The sequence below is a fragment of the Myotis myotis genome, unplaced genomic scaffold (assembly GCF_014108235.1).
Source record: "Myotis myotis isolate mMyoMyo1 unplaced genomic scaffold, mMyoMyo1.p scaffold_m19_p_15, whole genome shotgun sequence".
Classification (NCBI taxonomy): domain Eukaryota; kingdom Metazoa; phylum Chordata; class Mammalia; order Chiroptera; family Vespertilionidae; genus Myotis; species Myotis myotis.
In genome coordinates, this window is record NW_023416319.1 from 518,067 (window position 1) to 535,851 (window position 17,785).

General features: G+C 61.6%; 1 protein-coding gene across 1 annotated transcript in view; it reads left to right on the forward strand.

Annotated features, from left to right (window-relative positions):
* Window positions 1-4,652: 4,652 nt before the first annotated feature.
* The window catches only part of LOC118669626 (phospholysine phosphohistidine inorganic pyrophosphate phosphatase), a 39,640-nt gene continuing 26,507 nt past the window's right edge, over window positions 4,653-17,785 (forward strand). The window contains exons 1-3 of the mRNA XM_036335607.1: window positions 4,653-4,837; window positions 15,813-16,000; window positions 16,309-16,462. Coding sequence (XP_036191500.1) covers window positions 4,713-4,837; window positions 15,813-16,000; window positions 16,309-16,462 — 467 coding nt within the window. The 5' untranslated portion in view covers window positions 4,653-4,712. The remainder of the gene's footprint in view (window positions 4,838-15,812; window positions 16,001-16,308; window positions 16,463-17,785) is intronic.

Here is a 17,785-nt window from a genome sequence, read left to right on the forward strand (position 1 = left end):
GCCACGGTGTCCCCTGGGGACTTGAAAGCCCAGCCGAAATGCCAGCCCGCTGGTCCTCAAGCCCAGATGGATTGTGCTTGAAAAGGAAATCGGAAGGAAGTGCAGTGCGCGCCCAAGCCCACTGGCCCGCCTCCCGCCAGAGTGGAGGCCCACCTGTGAGAACCAGAGAAAAGTCCGCCTGCCCTGCCGGGAACCCCACAGCGGGGCCAGGGCCCAGGCTGCGGACCGCAGACCATTCCCGAAGCAGAGGGACTTGGCTTTCTGTGTTGACAGCTCTTCTCACTCAGTTCTCACTTTTTTTGTTTTTCTTTCATCTTACTTTTCTTCCTCCCTCCCTCCCTGTACTGACCTCAGCCCCCTTTTACTTTTTAGCAACCCGCTCACATTCTCTGCCAGGCTAGGTCCTCAGGCTGCCAGAAGTCACCTCCTGAGGTCGCTCGAATGGGCATCTCATATGTCCACCTGTGAGAGGCGGTGAGGCCATTTTCACGGGAAGGTGGGGTGGCCTTCTGGAGCCCCCCCCCCCCGGTACCCCCAACCAGAGGGACAGGGGAGGTTGGGACAGCCAAGGCCCCAGCCGGGCCATTTTCACTTCACTTTATAAACGCCCGACATTTTTTGTTTAGATGATATGAACCTTTCTCCTTGGATGGGCGACATTTTCCCCTGGAGCCCACAGGTGCTAAACATAGGAAAGGAGCCGGAGGGGAGAAGCGACGCGTTGGGAAGTCAGGAACACGTCAAGGCCGCGTGCTTTAAGACAGCGGGTCTTTAAGAGCTTCCTTTAGCTGTTGTTAACTTTTCCTTGCCCTTTATTGTGCCTGTCTCTCTGACACGTGTGTTCAGGGCAGCGTAAGGGTATGTGAACCCTCACGCTCAGAACTTGGCTTCTGGAAATAGCTGACACAGTGAGAAACCGTGATGTGTCTCCCACTCACCCCCAGAGCACGCTGAACGCTCCAGTTTGGTGCTGGAGAGCGGGCCTTGGGGAATTGTTTTCCTGGCCACCTGCTCTGTCAGTGACCCAGAGGCAGCGAGACCTCCTGGAGGCACAATTTGGCGATGTGCTGACTCACTCACATCCTCACACCTGTATTTATACCCAGGGTATCTTCTCTAATAAAGAGGGAATATGCAAGTTGACCATCACACCATAAAGGTCAAGATGGCTGTGCCCACAGCAGAGTCCGAGTTCCTGTAATGAGCCTGAATGAGCAATCAGCAGGGACATGTGGTGCTGAGCTGGGGCAGGGGACGTGAGGCTGTGCCCGCCCCCCTCTCCCCCTCGCCTGGCAGGGCTTGACAGAGGACCTCAGGCTGTGCCCCTGCCAGGTGCTGGGCTGGGGGACTCGGGCCACACCCCGTGCCCCGGTGGGGCTTTACGGGGGTGGGGCCGGCTGGGTCTGGTTCTAGCCCAATGCGGGTGGGGCCGGCCAGGTCTGGGTCTTGTGCGATTTCGAGGCACATGTGGGTGGGCGGGGACTTGACTTTGGTTCCTGTGGTGCACCCCAGACTCTGACAGGAGGAAGATTTTCATATACATTTTACTAATTTTCTTTCACCCCCGACACTTCTATTATAGAGAAAGGGCAAATAGCAATATTAAAATGTTTCCTCTAATTAATTCTCTTTTAATGTGCACAAATTTCATGCACTGGGTCACTAGTTCTTAAACAATAAACGTATAGGTATCCAGCCAGCTCCCCCCGCCCCGCCCCACTCCGCCCCGTGCATGCAGGTGGTTTGTTTTTCCAGCTGGACGTTAGCATTCCGCCTGAGCCCTGTCTTTAAATTGCTTGGAGGGTCCGCGGGCTCCACCCTGATGGGTCCTGATGGCAAGTGATGGCTGCAATGAGCTGGGGATCAATATCCATGGCGGGTGTCCCGAGCTGATAACGCCATCAAGACAATGCGCCCCATCCACACGCGGCAGCTGAGAGGGGGCAGCATCAGGGATGTTGTGCTAAATGACCTGGTCGTTTCTGGGGCTATTTAGTGAATTCCAGTCCAGAGTATCTTTGCGGAGAAGGCGAGGCTGATGCAAATCGCTGGTGCTCCGTGCCCTGAGCTGTTCCACAGCCCAGGTGCCAGGACTCCAGCCCCGCCTCCAGCCTTCGGCCTTCGGGGCGCTGCCTGCCACGCAAGCTGCTAACAATGGAGAGAATTTGCGGGGGAGGGGGATGCGGAGGGATGGCAATGTGACAAGCCCCATTAAAGCCCCTTAGATACCATCTCATGTTCCTGAAAGAAAATACAACTGAGATTCTGGATGTGAAACTGGGGGTTGGGCCAGCCCTCGGGGTAGGACATATACGCCAAGGAGACAGCTTCATAGGGCACAGCGTGGTGACAAGGGGTCTAGCCGCCACGCCGTAGCTGTGCCCCGGGACTTCCTCCGCGCAGAGGGTCTGCAGGACGGGAGGGAGAGCGCTGGCTTTTCAAAGAAAACCCGCAGCAGTGGGACCTGCTGGTAAATGTTCGCCTGCCTCTCTCCCCTTTGCTGCCCGGGAGTCACAACTGAGGGCTAGAGTTTCCCCTTCCCCACCAGGGCCTGGCGCTCTGGCTGCCCAGCAGAGCAAGTTTCCCTTTGCAAAACCCACCTGGGAGACTTGGATTGGCGACCGCTCCAAGTGGAGCCTCCCCCCCCCCCCCCCCGTGGTCCCCAGACTGCGACCAAAATGGAAATGTTTAGTCAACGTATTTTGCTTTACTTTTTCTAAAATATATTTTATTGATTTTTTACAGAGGAAGGGAGAGGGATAGAGAGTTAGAAACACCGATGAGAGAGAAACATCAATCAGCTGCCTCCTGCACACCCCCCACTGGGGATGTGCCCGCAACCAAGGTACATGCCCTTGACCGGAATCGAACCTGGGACCCTTCAGTCCGCAGGCTGACACTCTATCCACTGAACCAAACCAGTCAGGGCAACGTATTTTGCTTTAAGAAGTTAGCATTTCTTCTTGGAAAGCAGCAGCTTTTTAAAAAATCAACTTCTTTGTCCTAGAAACGTCCAGGAAACATCAAAGAAGGGGGGTAAAGCAATGAGGGGTGGCCCTAGCCGGCTTGGCACCCTCCCGAGGGCTGAAGGGTCCCGGGTTCAATTCTAGTCAGGGGCGCGGACCTTGGTTACAGGTTCCCGGCCCTGGTCGGGGTGTGTGGAGGAAGCAACCAATTAATGTGTCTCTCTCACATCGATGTTTCTCTCTGTCTCTTCCTCTCCCTTCCACTCTCTCTAAAAAATGAGTGGAACCATATCCTCGGGTGAGGATTAACAGAAACCTTAACCAGGAAAGCAAGGAGGGTGACACTGGCAGGTGGAATAGGTGTCAGTCGCTCCTGGTGGTGACGTGTGGACGGTACCAGCTTTGTTCCCGGGTCCTCTGGACTCGGCGCCAGGCTTTTCGCCTTTGGGTTATTTACTCTAACCCTCCGCGGCGCCACAAGCAGGCCCTGTTACTGCCACCCATTTGCAGTTGACAAAGCCGACCTGGGGTGACTGTCCGGTGACCCTGCGGCCAGGAAGTGGCCAAACCAAGCTCTGACCCAGGAAGCGAGAGAGCAGAGCCCGTTCAGTCGCGTTCTCGTTCCTGCTCCAGGCGAACGCCACACGCAGGGGCCTTCCCTCCCGGAGCGGGCACACGCAGTGGCCGAGAAGCAAGATCTGAAAGACTCTGCAGGTTGCACATGCTCATCCCCCCATTTCAAGACCCCGAGCTTACTCACACCCGCAAAGTCCTGTTTGCCAGGTCAGGGAACGAACACACAGGTTCTGGGGGTTAGGACGTGGCCATCTGCCTGCGGCCGTTCTGTTCGCCACAGTCTAGATGCAGAAAGCGATTTGCTGGGTGCCACACAGCCGGCGGAAGAGGGGGCCTGTGCTCAGGCTCACCCCCACCAGCACAGGTGACCTTCTCCCCCTCCTTCTCCTCCTCCCCCTCCTCCTCCTCCTCCTAGCCGGACGCTAGGGCCCAGCCATCCTGCAAGGTCCTTTCAGGCTGCCCCTCTGCTCAGAAACCACTGCCGCCCTCCACGGCCCCAGAGCCGTCCTGTGGCTGTGACTACTGGCTCATTTGGTGGTGATCCCAAGGTGTCCGCCTTGTCCTCTGCCCACTCTGGAGCCCGAGCAATGATCACCCCTGACTCCTTTCTGCACCCCCAGAGCCCACTGAGCCCAGCGGGTAGGCGTTCAGTCCGTGTGTAGGAGCCACAATGTTCCTGGCAGGTCCCCCGTTCAGTGCTGCGTCATTTTGGCGGGATTGTGTGGCCAATGGTCCCCCCTCCACTGCTCTAAGGCTGCCACACTCGCGCCGGTGTAACCCTCGTTGCTGTCATTGTTAAGTTTTTTGGTTAATCCTCACCCGAGGGTATTGTTCCCCTGATTTTTTTAGAGAGTGGAAGGCAGAGGAAGAGAGAAGCTCTGGGACTGCCCGTCCTGACTTCGCTGCCTTTACAGGTGTCTGTGTCCTTGCGCGCATCGGAAGTGGTCTGACTTTTATCCCCTGATTTGCGGAGAAGACACCCATTGGGGAGCCCGTGACCCCCAAGTCCAAAGGCAGCGCCCGCCCCGCCCCTTCCCCTTCGGCCCCGCCCCGCCCCGCCCCCGGCCCCGCCCCGCGTCACTACACTTCCCAGGCGCCCCTGCGCGGCGAGCGCAGCCGCAGCCTCCCGCCCGGGGCGGGGCACACAGTCGCAGTGGCACGGCGGGCGCGATGGCCGCGTGGGGCGAGCGGCTGGCCGGCGTGCGCGGGGTGCTGCTCGACATCTCGGGCGTCCTGTACGACAGCGGCGAGGGCGGCGGCAGGCCGATCGCCGGCTCCGTGGAGGCCGTGGCGAGGTGAGTGGGCCGCGCTGGCCGCCGTGGGCGCCGGGCCTCCGCCAGGTCCCTCCCGCCGCTCTGAGCGCTGCCGGGGGCGGGGCCTGGAGGGGCGGGGCCTGGGGCGGGGCTGCTGTCTTGGCCCCGCCCCGCCCCGGAGCCCGGAGCACCCGCCTGGGGAGGATCCGGACCGGCGCCCCGGGGCGCGCACAGGCCCTGGGGTTAGAGCTGCGCCATCCAGGGGCGGCCACGAGCTCCTCGCGGTGCTGAGCGCTGGGCCGTGGTCATTCTGTAGAGATGAGCCGTCAGTGTCAAACCCACGCTGGGCTGATAGCCCATATTGATTACATGTTGATATGATAATCATTTGCATACATTAGGTTTAAATAAAATCTATCAAATTAATCCCATCTGTTTCTTTTGACTTTTGTTAAGGTGGTTACCAGGAAACTTTGAATTACGTGTGACTGGCATTGTAATTCAGTGGGACTGTGTTTTTAAAAAAAATATGTTTTTATTGGTTTCAGAGAGAGGAAGGGAGAGGGAGAGAAAAACATCAATGATGGAAGAGAATCACGGATCCGCTGCCTCCTGCATGCCCCCTACTGGGGGATCGAACCCACAACCCCGGGCATGTGCCCTGACCGGGAATCGAACCCTGACCTTCTGGTTCAAAAGTCCATGCTCGCCCAGCTGCATGGCTCAGTGGGTTGAGCATCGACCTATGAACCAGGAGGTCGCGGTTCGATTCCCAGTCAGGGCACATGCCTGGGTAGCAGGCTCAGATTCCTACTGTGATCCCCAGTGTGGGGCGTGCAGAAGGCAGCCAATCTATGATTCTTATCATTGATGTTTCTCTCTCTCTCTCTCTCTCTCTCTCTCTCTCTCCCTTCCTCTCTGAAATCATTACAAATTTTATGCATTTTTAAAAAGAGTCAATGCTCCACCACTGAGCCATACCAGCCGGGCAGCTGGACTGTATTTGATCATCTGTTTAGACAGTAGGAGGGGGACAGCGCGTGGAGGACATGCCGGGACCACGGGTGGCACCGCTGGACCTGGGCTTTGTCATTGCCAGGGCATCGCAGGCCAGTGCTGCCATGATGTTGACGGGCAGCTGGGAAGGGCTAATTGCACAGGACTTGGCCTCCCATAGCCACTCCCTGGGGGACCTGTGCCTGGAGCCTGACTTGGTTGGGACTCAGTTTGCCTACTTGTAGATGGCGGTTGAAAGAGCCCACCTCACCTGTCCGTACAGTGGCCACATGGTCCTGCATGGCAAGGCCCGGCTGCGGTGTCTGAGAGGCCAGGAACTCGAAACAGGGAGACGTGGTGCCCAGGAGAGAACCCAGGCCTGGGTGCCTCCCTGGGCCCAGCGGGCACAGGTCCTCAGGGCCAGGTCCGTGCCTGCGTGGCCTCCGCCTTCGTCTCCGTCTTCCCCGGGGTCAGCTTCAGGCTGGCCCTGCCACAGGCAGGAGCACGAGGTGGTGGCACCTGTGGGGACAGGCCAGAGGGCACTGAGCTGCCTGCTGGGGGGACCGGACCTCGGGGCCATGACTGAGGCGGACAGGGCCTCGTGGACTCATGTCCGGAGGGGGGGTGGGCAGTAAACCTGGACACAAATGAGTAACCAAGTCGCCAGGTTGGCATAGTGACGGGAAGAAAGGGGTGCTGAGGAGGGTGGCAGAGTGCGGCTGGGCTGGGCTGGGCTGGCGGGGAGGGGGCACCAGCAGACCGCAGGGGACGAGGGGCCTCCTGGGTGAGGGAGCAGGGACCCTCACTGAGATTGAGTGGCGTGGGAGTTAAGGTTCGAGTACATTTCAATGTAGAAGTAAGAACAGAGCCCTGAGTCCCCCAGAACCCACATAACTCGGACCACTCTGCACTGTGGTGTCCCCCCGACATTCCTTCCCTCCCCCGCCCCCCCAGCTCCCGCCAGCTGTGAAGACGAGGCCCTGCACGCGGCCCATCCTGGCTGGTTGTGCCCAGGCTCAGGCGCCCCACAGGCTGGTGGGTCACCTGGGCCTGGGTGGAGCCCAGCCTGGGAGGTGGAGTGAGGCTTTGGGGTTTTCCTTGGGATGTTTCAGGTATGGGAGGCCACGATATTTCCTTTCGTGGTGGCTGAGCCCAGAAAGGACTCTACCAGGAATTTTCTGGAACAGGCCCTGTTTGCGAGGTGAATAGCGCTGGGCATTGGGCGCTTGGTATAAGTTTCTGCAGCCCCCGCCCCGCCCCCCCCAGGTCCCTTTGCACCTCGGCTCCGTGGCCTTGATGTGTGCGGCTGGCTTTGAAGTCATGGAACTGGAGGAAGTGCCTGGGGGACAAGTGTGCCGCCCTCGGACAAGTGTGATTGGGGTGGGGGGGGGGGGGGTCGTGGGGGAGAGCTCGCCTCCACCCCAGCTCCCAGCACCAGACCACAGGCTCCCAAATAGCACCTTCGGTCCGGGCACCCCCCCAGGGGGAGGGGCACCCCCAGCCTCTCCCTAGGTTTCTGTGGCAACAGCTGTCCTCTGACTTCCTGAGAAGTTCCACCTTTTTGGGGACAGAGCCATGGGGAGGATAAACGCTGCTCTTTAAAACCGCGTCAACCATACAGCAGTCGCCATTGACTGAGGGAGGCTGCCCGTCCCACGCAGGTGCTGGACCCCACACTCACCCTCGCAGCCAGCCCCGACGTGGGTGTCCACCCCTTTCCAAAGCGGGGTCGAGGCTCAGAGATTCGGAACCGCCAGGATTCGCCCACATCCGCCCGACTGCAGAGCCCGGCTCTCCCTGCCAACCACACCCAGCAAGTGCCTACTGAGGGCTCTGCATCCGACAGACACCGCAGCGGGCACGGCAGGGCGTCCCTGCCCCCGAAGCTGCCTGTCCCGGTGGGGCGACCAGTGTAAAGAGCACCCAGAAAGGCTGGTGTTAGGGGGAGAGGCCGGGGGATAGGGAGTCAGAGGGTGTGGCCTCGCAGATCCAGGGTCTGAAGACGGCTCTGGGCCAGCAGGGCCCCAGATGGGAGGACAGGAGGCCAGGCTTCCAGGCCACGATGACTCTGCCCCTTGTCATTCCCGGGCAGCGTGGTCCCTTCTTGGAGCTGCGGGGGATGGTGATTCCTCTGCCCTGGGATGCAGGGGGGGCGTGGTCCTGGGACATCTGTAACCGGCCTGGGTCCCCCCAGCAGGCGCTTTATTGGAGAGCCATTCAGAGGCAGGGCCGATCTGGCGGCATCACCGGAGCACAAAGCACCCCCGGCATCTGCATGTGAAAGGCCCGGGCATTTCCTGCCTCCTGGCGCGGCCACTAAAGCACATCTGCTGGCCCTGCCCGCAGCCGGCCGGAAGGTGGAGGCTCTGCTGGGCCCAGGCAGCCTCATAAAGCAATTCCCTGGCACCACCCCAACCGCAGCCCCTCCTTCCAAGGGGGGCCTCTCACAGCCCAGGGTGCACCCGAAGCCGGGGGACCCCAGTAAACTCAGGCCCCTCCCAGCAGGTCTGGGACCCTGTCTGAAACCTGGCAGGCGCAGGCGCAGGCCCAACCTCCCCGGGTGCTGGCCACGCGGGCACCATCAGCCTTGGGGCACGGTTCCCAGGAGGAACCCCTGCTGGGGACCGTGGGCAGCCAGGAGCCTCGCCCGCCTGCCCCATCCGTCCCCCCCCCACGTGGCCCAGCACCTGCCAGCGGGGCCTGAGGCTCTCGGAGGGGCGGGTCTTGGCCTGAGTTTGTTTAGGCAGCGGGCACCTCCCTGACTCAGCCTGGACCTTGGACAAGGGGCGTTGGGGAGAATGTCCTGTCCTGTCTCCCTCGCTGCCGGCTCCTGTGGGGGTGAAGTGCCGATGGGACGGGCGGCCAGGGCAGGCCCTCACCCCCGGGCTGTGTTCTCATCTCACTGCTGTGGCTCCTCCCCGTAAACATCCCACTCGTGGGCGGATATCGGAATCCCATGTCCCGATCCCCGTGGCTCCCGTCTCAGGCATGTCCTCGCGGGGGCACGGTGGGTCCTCCCAGGGCTGGCCCCCCATTTCCTTGCGAGTGCAGAGGGAGTAAGAGGTGCCCCTCCTTTCCTGAGTCCCGTGGCTCCCATCACCCCTCACTGCCCCGCCCTGATGCTCAAGGGTCACAGGTCACAGGAGCCCGGAGTCCCCCGCAGATCCCAATCCAGGGGGTTCACACTCTTATCCCCAAATGAAATCGGGGTGGAAACCCCAAATTAAACAAAGGAGCAATGTTGAAATAGTGTTATTTTTTTAAATATGTTTTTATTGATTTTTAGAGAGAGAGGAAGGGAGAGGGAGAAGGAAGAGGTGGAAACATCGATGAGAGAGAAACATCGATAGGCTGCCTCCTGCACACCCCCTGCTGGGGATCCAGCCCGCAACCTGGGCCTGTGCCCTGACCGGGAACCGAACCCTGACCTCCTGGTTCACAGGTCAGTGCGCAACCCCTGAGCCCCGCCAGCCGGCTGAGCAGTGATATTCTGATGTTCACATCTGTAACATTGGTTCTGAGGCCAGTCGGTGAAAGGCTGAAGGTGTGTTGATGAATGCTCTAGTGAAGCCGGCACAGTAGACCGCACCCCTGGTGCAGATGTTTACGGCTGAGGGGTGTGTGTGGGGGGTGGGGGGGCAGCCACGTGTCCCTCGGGAGGCGACGAGGGGATGGGGGGTGCGGCTGTGAGGAATGAGGTCTCTCCGTTTGCTGTTGACTTTGGTTCCTATGACACGAGTGTTGCCCGTAGCAAGTGAAGAAGCCGTAGAATCATGTGTGTGAAACCACTTCTGTTCAGAAAGATAAAGTGAACAACAACAGCGAAGAAGAGAAAGAAAGGAGACGCGGCCCGCCTGCCTCTGGAGTGGGGTGATGGCAGAGCCCACCTGCCTGGGGGGACGCAGGGACATCCCAGGGGGGAGGCCCTTTCAGTCCCCACCTCGGTGGCCAGGGAGGGCCGCCCTGTGGAAACCGGGGGCAGCCAGGGTGGGGCCGGGGCACAAGGAAGGTTTACCGGACGCTGCTGCCTCTGGGAGGAAGCCAGCCCTCGGGGCCGGTTACTCACGCAGCTCACAGATCAGCTGCCACACGCCTCACACCCCACTCCCCCAGGGATGCTTCGAGAAGCCATCATTGCAAAGCTGAGCTCCATGCCGGCGCAGGGCCATTTCCCGTGGCCCCGGGGCCAGCAGGGAGCTGCCGCATTCACAGAGAAGGGACCCGTGAGCCAGGAGGTCACGGTTTGATTCCCAGTCAGGGCCCCGGCCCAGGTTGTGGGCTCGATCCCCAGTAGGGAGCCTGCAAGAGGCAGCTGATCAATGATTCTCTCTCATCATTGATGTTGCTCTCTCTCTCCTCTCCCTTCCTCTCTGAAATCCATAAAAATGTATTTTTTTAGAAGAGAGGAAAAAAGGGGGGAAAAAAGAAGGAACCTGAGGCTCAGAGACGCCCCGGAGGCAGGAGGGTGGGTGCCCTCCCCAGGGCGGACTGCTCCCCTAGAGAAGGGTGGGTCACCCCGGGCCTGGGTTCTGCATCTAGCAAGGCCTCCGGAGGCGTCCACGCTCCCTGCCCGGGATTCCGACTTGTGTTTGTGAATAAACATACGTTGAGGTTTGCGGGCTCAGCGGGTCTCTCTGCCCTGCCTCCGAAGCTCACAGGGCAGCGCGGGCCGGTCAGCGCGGGCAGGTCAGCGCGGGAGCACTGAGGGCGGAGGCGCGGGGGCGGCCAGGGCCGGGGAGGTGAGCCACGTGTTCCCTGAGGCCCTGGCCCTGGGCCTGCCCGTGTCCGTGTGACCTCATCACTGCCCCGAGGTCACTGGCCGGCCAGGGCTCCACCGTGTTCTTACCACCTCCTGTTCCCTCCTCTCACTGTCCAGACTCTGGACTCTGCCCACACTCTGCCCACTGTGCCAGCTGGAGGGGGCGGCGCCTGCAGGGAAAGGGGAGGCACAGCTGGTTCAGCAGAGACCCTGGCATCCAGGGTCCCACAGTGATGCCAGGGAGGGCGGGCCCACGTGTGTCTGCAGTGCCCAGCCCTGGAGAGCCGCCAGCGGGGGGGCCAGGTGCTGCCGTGACCACATGTCATGGCTGAGACTCAAGGACTCCAGGAGCCCAGCCCACGGTGCCCAGCCCAGGGCATGTGCAAGGTGCCAACCCCAGTCCCGGGGCGGTTAAGCCTGGGCCCCCTGGCCCTGAGCTGCTGCCTAGAGCTGGGCCGGACCCTCTGGAATCTACATGGGTGCCCCTGTGTGTGGGTGTCCCTGTGTGCGTGGATGACGGTATTTTTCTAGTGCAAAACCAGCCTTGTCTGACCATGGGCTCCAGTCCCGGTCAGGGCACATGCCCGGGGTGTGGGCTCAATCCCCAGTAGAAGGTCTGCAGGAAGCAGCGGCCCATGATTCTCTCATCATTGATGCTTCTATCTCTGTCTCCCTCTCCCTTCCTCTCTGACATCAATAAAGACATATTAAAGCAACAACAAAGCAGGCAGAGCAGCCTCCCTGTGAGGGTGAGAAGCCACCTCCCCTCTGGACGCTGTTCTCATTTGTCGCTTCAAGTTTGATCTGCCAGCTGGGGCTCGCCCCTCCCCCCAGGAACCCACGCAGCCGAGGCCTCTCCCTCCACCACCCTGCGGGGTCTCTTTTCCTGGGTGGGAGGTGGGGGCCTGGTCTCCCAGACCCTCTGCCCCGCCCCCTTGGCAGTGGGGTGGCTGCCTGGGGTGAGGTGGGCAAGCGCTCCCACCCACCATGAGAGGTTCGGGCAAGGAGAGTGGACTCCTCCCTGCCCCCTGCCCACGGGCAGATGTTCTCAATACTCAGTGGGCACCTCCTGTGGGCCAGGCCCGTGCAGGCCCCTGCAGGCCTCCCTGGATCCTCACAACGTGAAGTAGGTGCTATTGTCATGCCCATTTTACAGACGAGCAAACTGAGCCCCAGATAAGAAATAGCTGGCGGAGGCTCCACAGCCAGCAAGTGGCGGAGCCCAGATGCAGCCCAGGGCATCGCTCTGAAGTGCCTCCTGTCGCCACCCGCCACCTGGCCTCCCGCTCCGCAGTGGAGCGTCTCCCTGGCACATCTGTTCCCATCTGCAGCCCCCAGTGCCCAGGCCAACCCTCCATCCCCTGGCTGGAGCCGTCACGGGGAAACCTTGCGCCAGAGAGGCCTAGAGACGGAGCCTGGGCAGTGGGGGTGCCGGGGCAGTGGGGGGGTGCCGGAGCAGTGGGGAGCCGGGGCAGTCGGGGGCGCAGTGTGGGGTAGGCTGAGAGCGTGGGGCTCCTTCCCCAGGTTCCCTGGGTGCCCGGGAGGTTCTCGGATTTTCTCGTGGGCCCCTCTCCTCTGGAATTTGAATCAGTTCGGAGCGTCTCTCTCACAGTAAAGCATCGCCGTGCTGGGTGCTGGCTACCGTGCCCGATGCATTTTGAGGGGGGGGGGCGGTCTGGGGCATCCAGGCCACACGGATGCAGGAAAGGGCAGGCGCTCCCCGGCAGCCTCAGGCCCTGTGGGCCCTCGAAACGCGAGCTTCCCTGTGGCCCAGGGAGCACTTCCCACCTGTGAGCTGCGCTCTGAGCCCGCCGTGGCCCTACCCCTGAGGGGCCCCTGGACCACTCACTTGACAGCCCCTCGTATCCATCCCTGCAGCCCCTGACCCCCTGGCGGGAGCCTCCTTTGGCCTCTGTGGCGATGCCAGGGTGGCGTGCACATTGGAGAACTGACTGGCTGGTGGGCGAGGGCTGCCTAGGGGCGGTCCTGGCTCTGACACTCGCCCAGCGCCTGTGCCCGGGCACCGGGATGGGCGGTGCTTCAGGAAACACGGAGGGAGCCCTGAGCGGTGGGGGGCAGAGGAAGGACCAGGTGCTGCTGATGCCAAGCGCAGCACCAGGGCTGAGAGCCGCACAGAGGACCATGGCTATGCCCAGGCAGGGTGGGGTCGGGGTCCTTCCTGGGGGAAGGGGCGCGTGAGCCAGGCCCTGCAGGATGAGTGGGACTCGGCCCTCGGTGAGGAGAGGGCCTCGGGTCAGCGGGTGACAGATCCCATAGGCGCCGAGGGAGGGCCTGGTCGGGGCCCCTCCTGCCCCAGCCAGCTCCCCCGTGGGCCCGTGGCCAGTGGAGAGGGCAGCAGCCACACCAAGGTCAGCCAGGAGCCCAGTGGCTGCCTGCCTCTTCTGCGCCCCACGCTAACCAGAGGCTCCATCGTTTCCGGGTGAGCGCCCGGCAGATGCCGACAGCCAGCAGATGGGCGAGGCCCGGGGTGATTTGCAAGGGACCCGCTCTGTGATGCACGTAATTGCACAGGCGACGACGTTGTCGCTCAGAGTGTGTCCCTGCCCGCCAGGACGAGGTAAAGGTCAGTTCACAGATGCGGTGCGGCCGCAGGAGTTGGGGTGCGTCCACGGGCTCCTGAGGGGCAGCGGCGAGGCCTCAGCGGGCCCTGCAGGAGGTCCCTGTCCCCCAGGTTTGGGGCGACGGGGAGGGGTGATAACCTGGCCTATCCCAGAGCTCGCCTGTCCCTGGTGCTGAAATCCCTTGGAGTCACTCCCCTGGGGGCCCTCGCTGGCCCGACTTGGGTTTCCTGACCTCCCGGATTCTCACGTGAGGCCTCCCAGGCAGCGTGCGCCCTGGGGCAGGGCAGCAGACCCGCTGGGGCTGAGGGGCTGGTTCTCTGGTTGGGCGCCATAGCTGAACACCGAACACCGCAGATGGGCGTAAGCAACAGAATTCCGTTTCCCCGGAGTCCGGAGGGCGGGACGTCCAAGATCAAGGTCTTGGCAGGTGGTTTCCGGTGGGAGTTCTCTTCCTGGCTTGTAGGCACCACCTTCTCCTCCTCCTCCTCCTCCCTCTTCTCCTTCTCCTCCTTCTCTTTAATTTCAGAGAGGAAGGGAGAGGGACAGCGGGAGAGAGACATTAATGATAGAGAGTCACAGATCGGCTCCCTCCTGCACGCCCCACACTGGGGATGGAGCCCGAAACCCGGGCCTGTGCCCTGACTAGGAATCGAACCCTAACTGGGAATCGAACCCTGACCTCCGGGTTCATAGGTCGATGCTCAACCACTGAGCCCCGCCGGCCGGCTGTTCCTCGGGCTTTAAAGCAGAGGTTTTGGGTGGACGCAGGTTGGTATTTCGAAGGGACCAGAGGCCGCAGTGTCCCGACGTGGGTTATGTCATCTCGTCGTCTCGCCGGCTCCTGAAGTCGCGTTGGGAGCAGATGTGCGGCTCTGTCACCTCAGTCACACGATGCTCACTGTTCTGAGAAGGTCGCATCGTAACTCATCAGCAATAATTAGTCCCCCGGCACCCCCTCTCCTCCCCTCAACGGCTCCATTAACTTGGGTGTGAATCACACTTTCCGGGCGCCAATCAGTGAGGCTCTGTCTGTGAGGTACAAGGTGATGCTATTAGTTACAATAATTAACTGCCTAATTAAAAACACAAAAGCTGTCTTTATGAAGGGCAATTACCCGCGCGCATGACGGGCCATCCATAGCCCTATGATTAGGAAAGACAAATACCAAGAACGGGCTGAATCACGGGCCGTTGATGAAGGCCCTGTCTGCTCCCAGCCTGCGTCCGCGCTCTAGTCAGCAGCTCTGCGATTTCCTCCCAAATCTCGTGTGTCAGCCGCAGAGCCCGTGGCCCGGAACCATGCCAGGGTGTGTCTTCACACTGAGGCTCGCGTGGCCCGGGACCGTGGCAGGTGTGCCTTCACGCCGAGGCCCGCGTGGCCCGGGACCGTGGCAGGTGTGTCTTCACACTGAGGCTCGCGTGGCCCGGGACCATGGCAGGTGTGCCTTCATGCTGAGGCCCACGTGAACTGGGACCGTGGCAGGTGTGCCTTCACACTGAGGCCTGCGTGGCCCAGGACCGTGGCAATGTGTCTTCACGCTGAGGCCCGCATGGCCCGGGTCCGTGGCAGGGGTGCCTTCACGGTGAGGCTTGCGTAGCCCGGGACCATGGCAATGTGTCTTCACGCTGAGGCCCACATGGCCCGGGACCTTGGCAGGTGTGCCTTCACGCTGAGGCCCACGTGACCTGGGACCGTGGCAGGCGTGCCTTCACGCTGAGGCCCCTCTGTGCCCCCAGAGCAGAGTGGCTTGGGGAGGCAGCAGTGTGGGCAGGGTGGCCGGGAGGTCCCCTCACTGGCTGTCGTTGGGACTTGGCATCAGCCAGTCACTCAGCCAATGCCAGGGCCGCTGTGCGCCAGCTCCGCAGGAGGCCGGTGCTGAGGCCTGAGCAGACCCTTCCTGACGCCCCAGAGCACCTGGGTGACAACCAGGGACACTTCAGCCGGCCCCTCAGCAAGGGCCTCCGCTCGGTCCTGGGCCCCTGCCCTTTTGGGGAAATGGATCCAAAGTCTACGTGGCGTCTGTAGTTCAGATGCGCAGGGCGAGTGCCCGGCGTTGGGGAGGCACAGGGGCTACCGGCCACAACCAGCAGTGACCTCCAGCCCGGTCAGCCTGTGACCCAGGAGGTCCCAGGTTCGATGCCCGGTCAGGGCACAGGCCCAGGGTGTGGGCTCCATCCCCAGTGTGGGGCGTGCAGGAGGCAGCCGATCCATGGTTCTCTCTCATCATTGATGTTTCTCTCTCTCTCCCTCTCCCTTCCTCTCTGACATCAATAAAACTATATTAAAAAAAATGAACTGACCTCCAGCTGGGCCGGGTGGGGTGGGGGTGGGGGAGGTGTCGGTGGGTCTCTGAGGCGGGAGGGGTGTGGAGAGGCAGCGTGTGGAGGCAGGTGGCAGGGATGTGTCTCGGGCACAGAGAGGTGTCCCAGGAGGAGAGGGAGGCGTGGGCAGGGCAGGTGGGACCTTGGGGAGCCTCAGGGGCGCCCCTCAGGACGAGAGGAGGGATGTGGGGGGAGGTCCGGTCGCCCGGGAAGGGTCTGCTCCCCTCGGAATCACCAGCCTGAGCCCTGCGGTCCGTCGGGGCCCCAGGAGCAGCCTGCCCTGGCTGTCCCACCTGTCCGCGTCGGGCCGCTCCCGGGAGGCCGCCTGCCCGGTAACAGCACCCTCCGTCCCCCCCAGGCTGAAGCGCTCAGGGCTGAGGGTGAGGTTCTGCACCAACGAGTCGCAGAAGTCCCGCGGGCGCCTGGTGGGCGAGCTGCGCCGCCTGGGCTTTGACGTCTCCGAGGCCGAGGTGACCGCCCCGCCCCCCGCCGCCTGCCGCCTCCTCCAGGAGCGAGGCCTCCGGCCACACCTGCTGGTCCACGACGGTAGGCCTGCGGGTGCCGGGCCGGGGTGCAGGCGCCCCATCCAGGGTGGGGCTGGGTCGGCATCCCTCTCCCCTGGGCCCCAGCACACAGAGGGGCGCAGGGTGGCACCTGCCCCAGCACACAGAGGGGCGCGGGGTGGCACCTGCCCCAGCACAGGGAGGGGCGCGGGGTGGCACCTGCCCCAGCACAGGGAGGGGCGTAGGGTGGCACCTGCCCCAGCCCAGGGAGGGGCGCGGGGTGGCACCTGCCCCAACACAGGGAGGGGCAGGGGGTGGCACTGAACTGTATCCCTCCCTCTTTCTTTCCAGAAGTCCGCTCAGAATTCGATCAGATTGACACATCCAACCCAAACTGTGTGGTCATTGCGGACGCGGGAGAACACTTTTCCTACCGGAACATGAACAGGGCCTTCCAGGTGCTCATGGGGCTGGCGGACCCCGTGCTCATCTCCCTGGGGAAGGGGTAAGTCGGCGTGAGACTCGCTCTGGGTCCGACTCACAGAGCCACATGGAGAAGGAGGCGGGAACTCGGGCGCGGTGGGCGCGGGGCGACGGCCTTCTCTCTCCCTCCCTCTTCTTTTTCTTTTCTTTAATCTTCAGCTGAGGAGTGAGGATATTTTTTCCGTTGATTTTTAGAGAGAGCGGAAGGGAGGGGGTGGAGGGAGAGAGAGAGAGAAACATTGACGTGAGAGAGGCACATTGATTGGTTGCCCCCCACACGGACCCCGGCCAGGCTGGGGTTTGAACCTGCAACACAAGTATTCCCTTGACTGGGAATCGAACCCAAGACCCTTGGGCCGACGCTCTAACCACTGAGCACCAGCCAGGTCCCTCCCTCCGTTTTCTTGCTTTTTCTCTTCATTTCTTCCTTCTTTCCTTTTGTAGCCCTGCAGCCTCCTGCAATTCAGGTCACTGCGAGCCACAGAATCTGGCCTGCTTAGCTCATTGACGGCCCGGCGGGGTCCTGGGCCTCCCTAACGTCCTGACTCATCACTAGAGAACATGTAGTTAAGAAATTCTGTTATAACTTGTTTGTGTTAACATTTTTAATCGTCTCTAATATATATACACACTCACACTAGAGGCCCAGTGCATATTATGTGTGTGTGTGTGTGTATATATATATATATATATATATATATATATTGATTTCAGAGGGGAAGGGAGAGGGAGAGAGAAACATCAATGATGAGAGAGGTCATGGATCCGCTGCCTCCTGCAGGCCCCACACTGGGGGTAGAGCCCGCATCCCCAGCATGTGCCTGACCGGGAATCGAACCGTGACCTCCTGGTTCATAGGTCGACGCTCAACTGCTGAGCCACACCGGCCGGTTTGTCTCTAGTTATTAAGTGATTCCAGGTCACGGGCAGTAGGCAAAGCCTGCATGTTGCTGACACAGGGAGAGCCGTGGAGTCCGTGGCGTTGGCCTGCGATTCCGTGGTGGCCTCGAGCGGCTGGTTTTACAGACGAGCGGTGATGGGGTCTCTCGCTGACGGGGTCTGACTGGCGTGAGGGGTTCGCTGCTCAGAAACAAGAGGAAGGAACCCACAGCTTCAGGCCCATGTCCGCGTCCCGGGATAGCCCAGGGCCCCCGAAGGCTGCTGTCACGTGGAGTGGGTCACGGATGGGGAGGGCCGTCCCCCCACCCCCCGGACGCAGTGGTGGCCGTGCGGGGCCGAGCGCCCTGCTCTGGACACGGGTGGTTTGCAGGGGCGTCTGCTTGGACCGGGAGCGGGAACTGCCTCCGTAATTCCTCTGTCACGCGGCCGGCGGGACGTTAGGCTG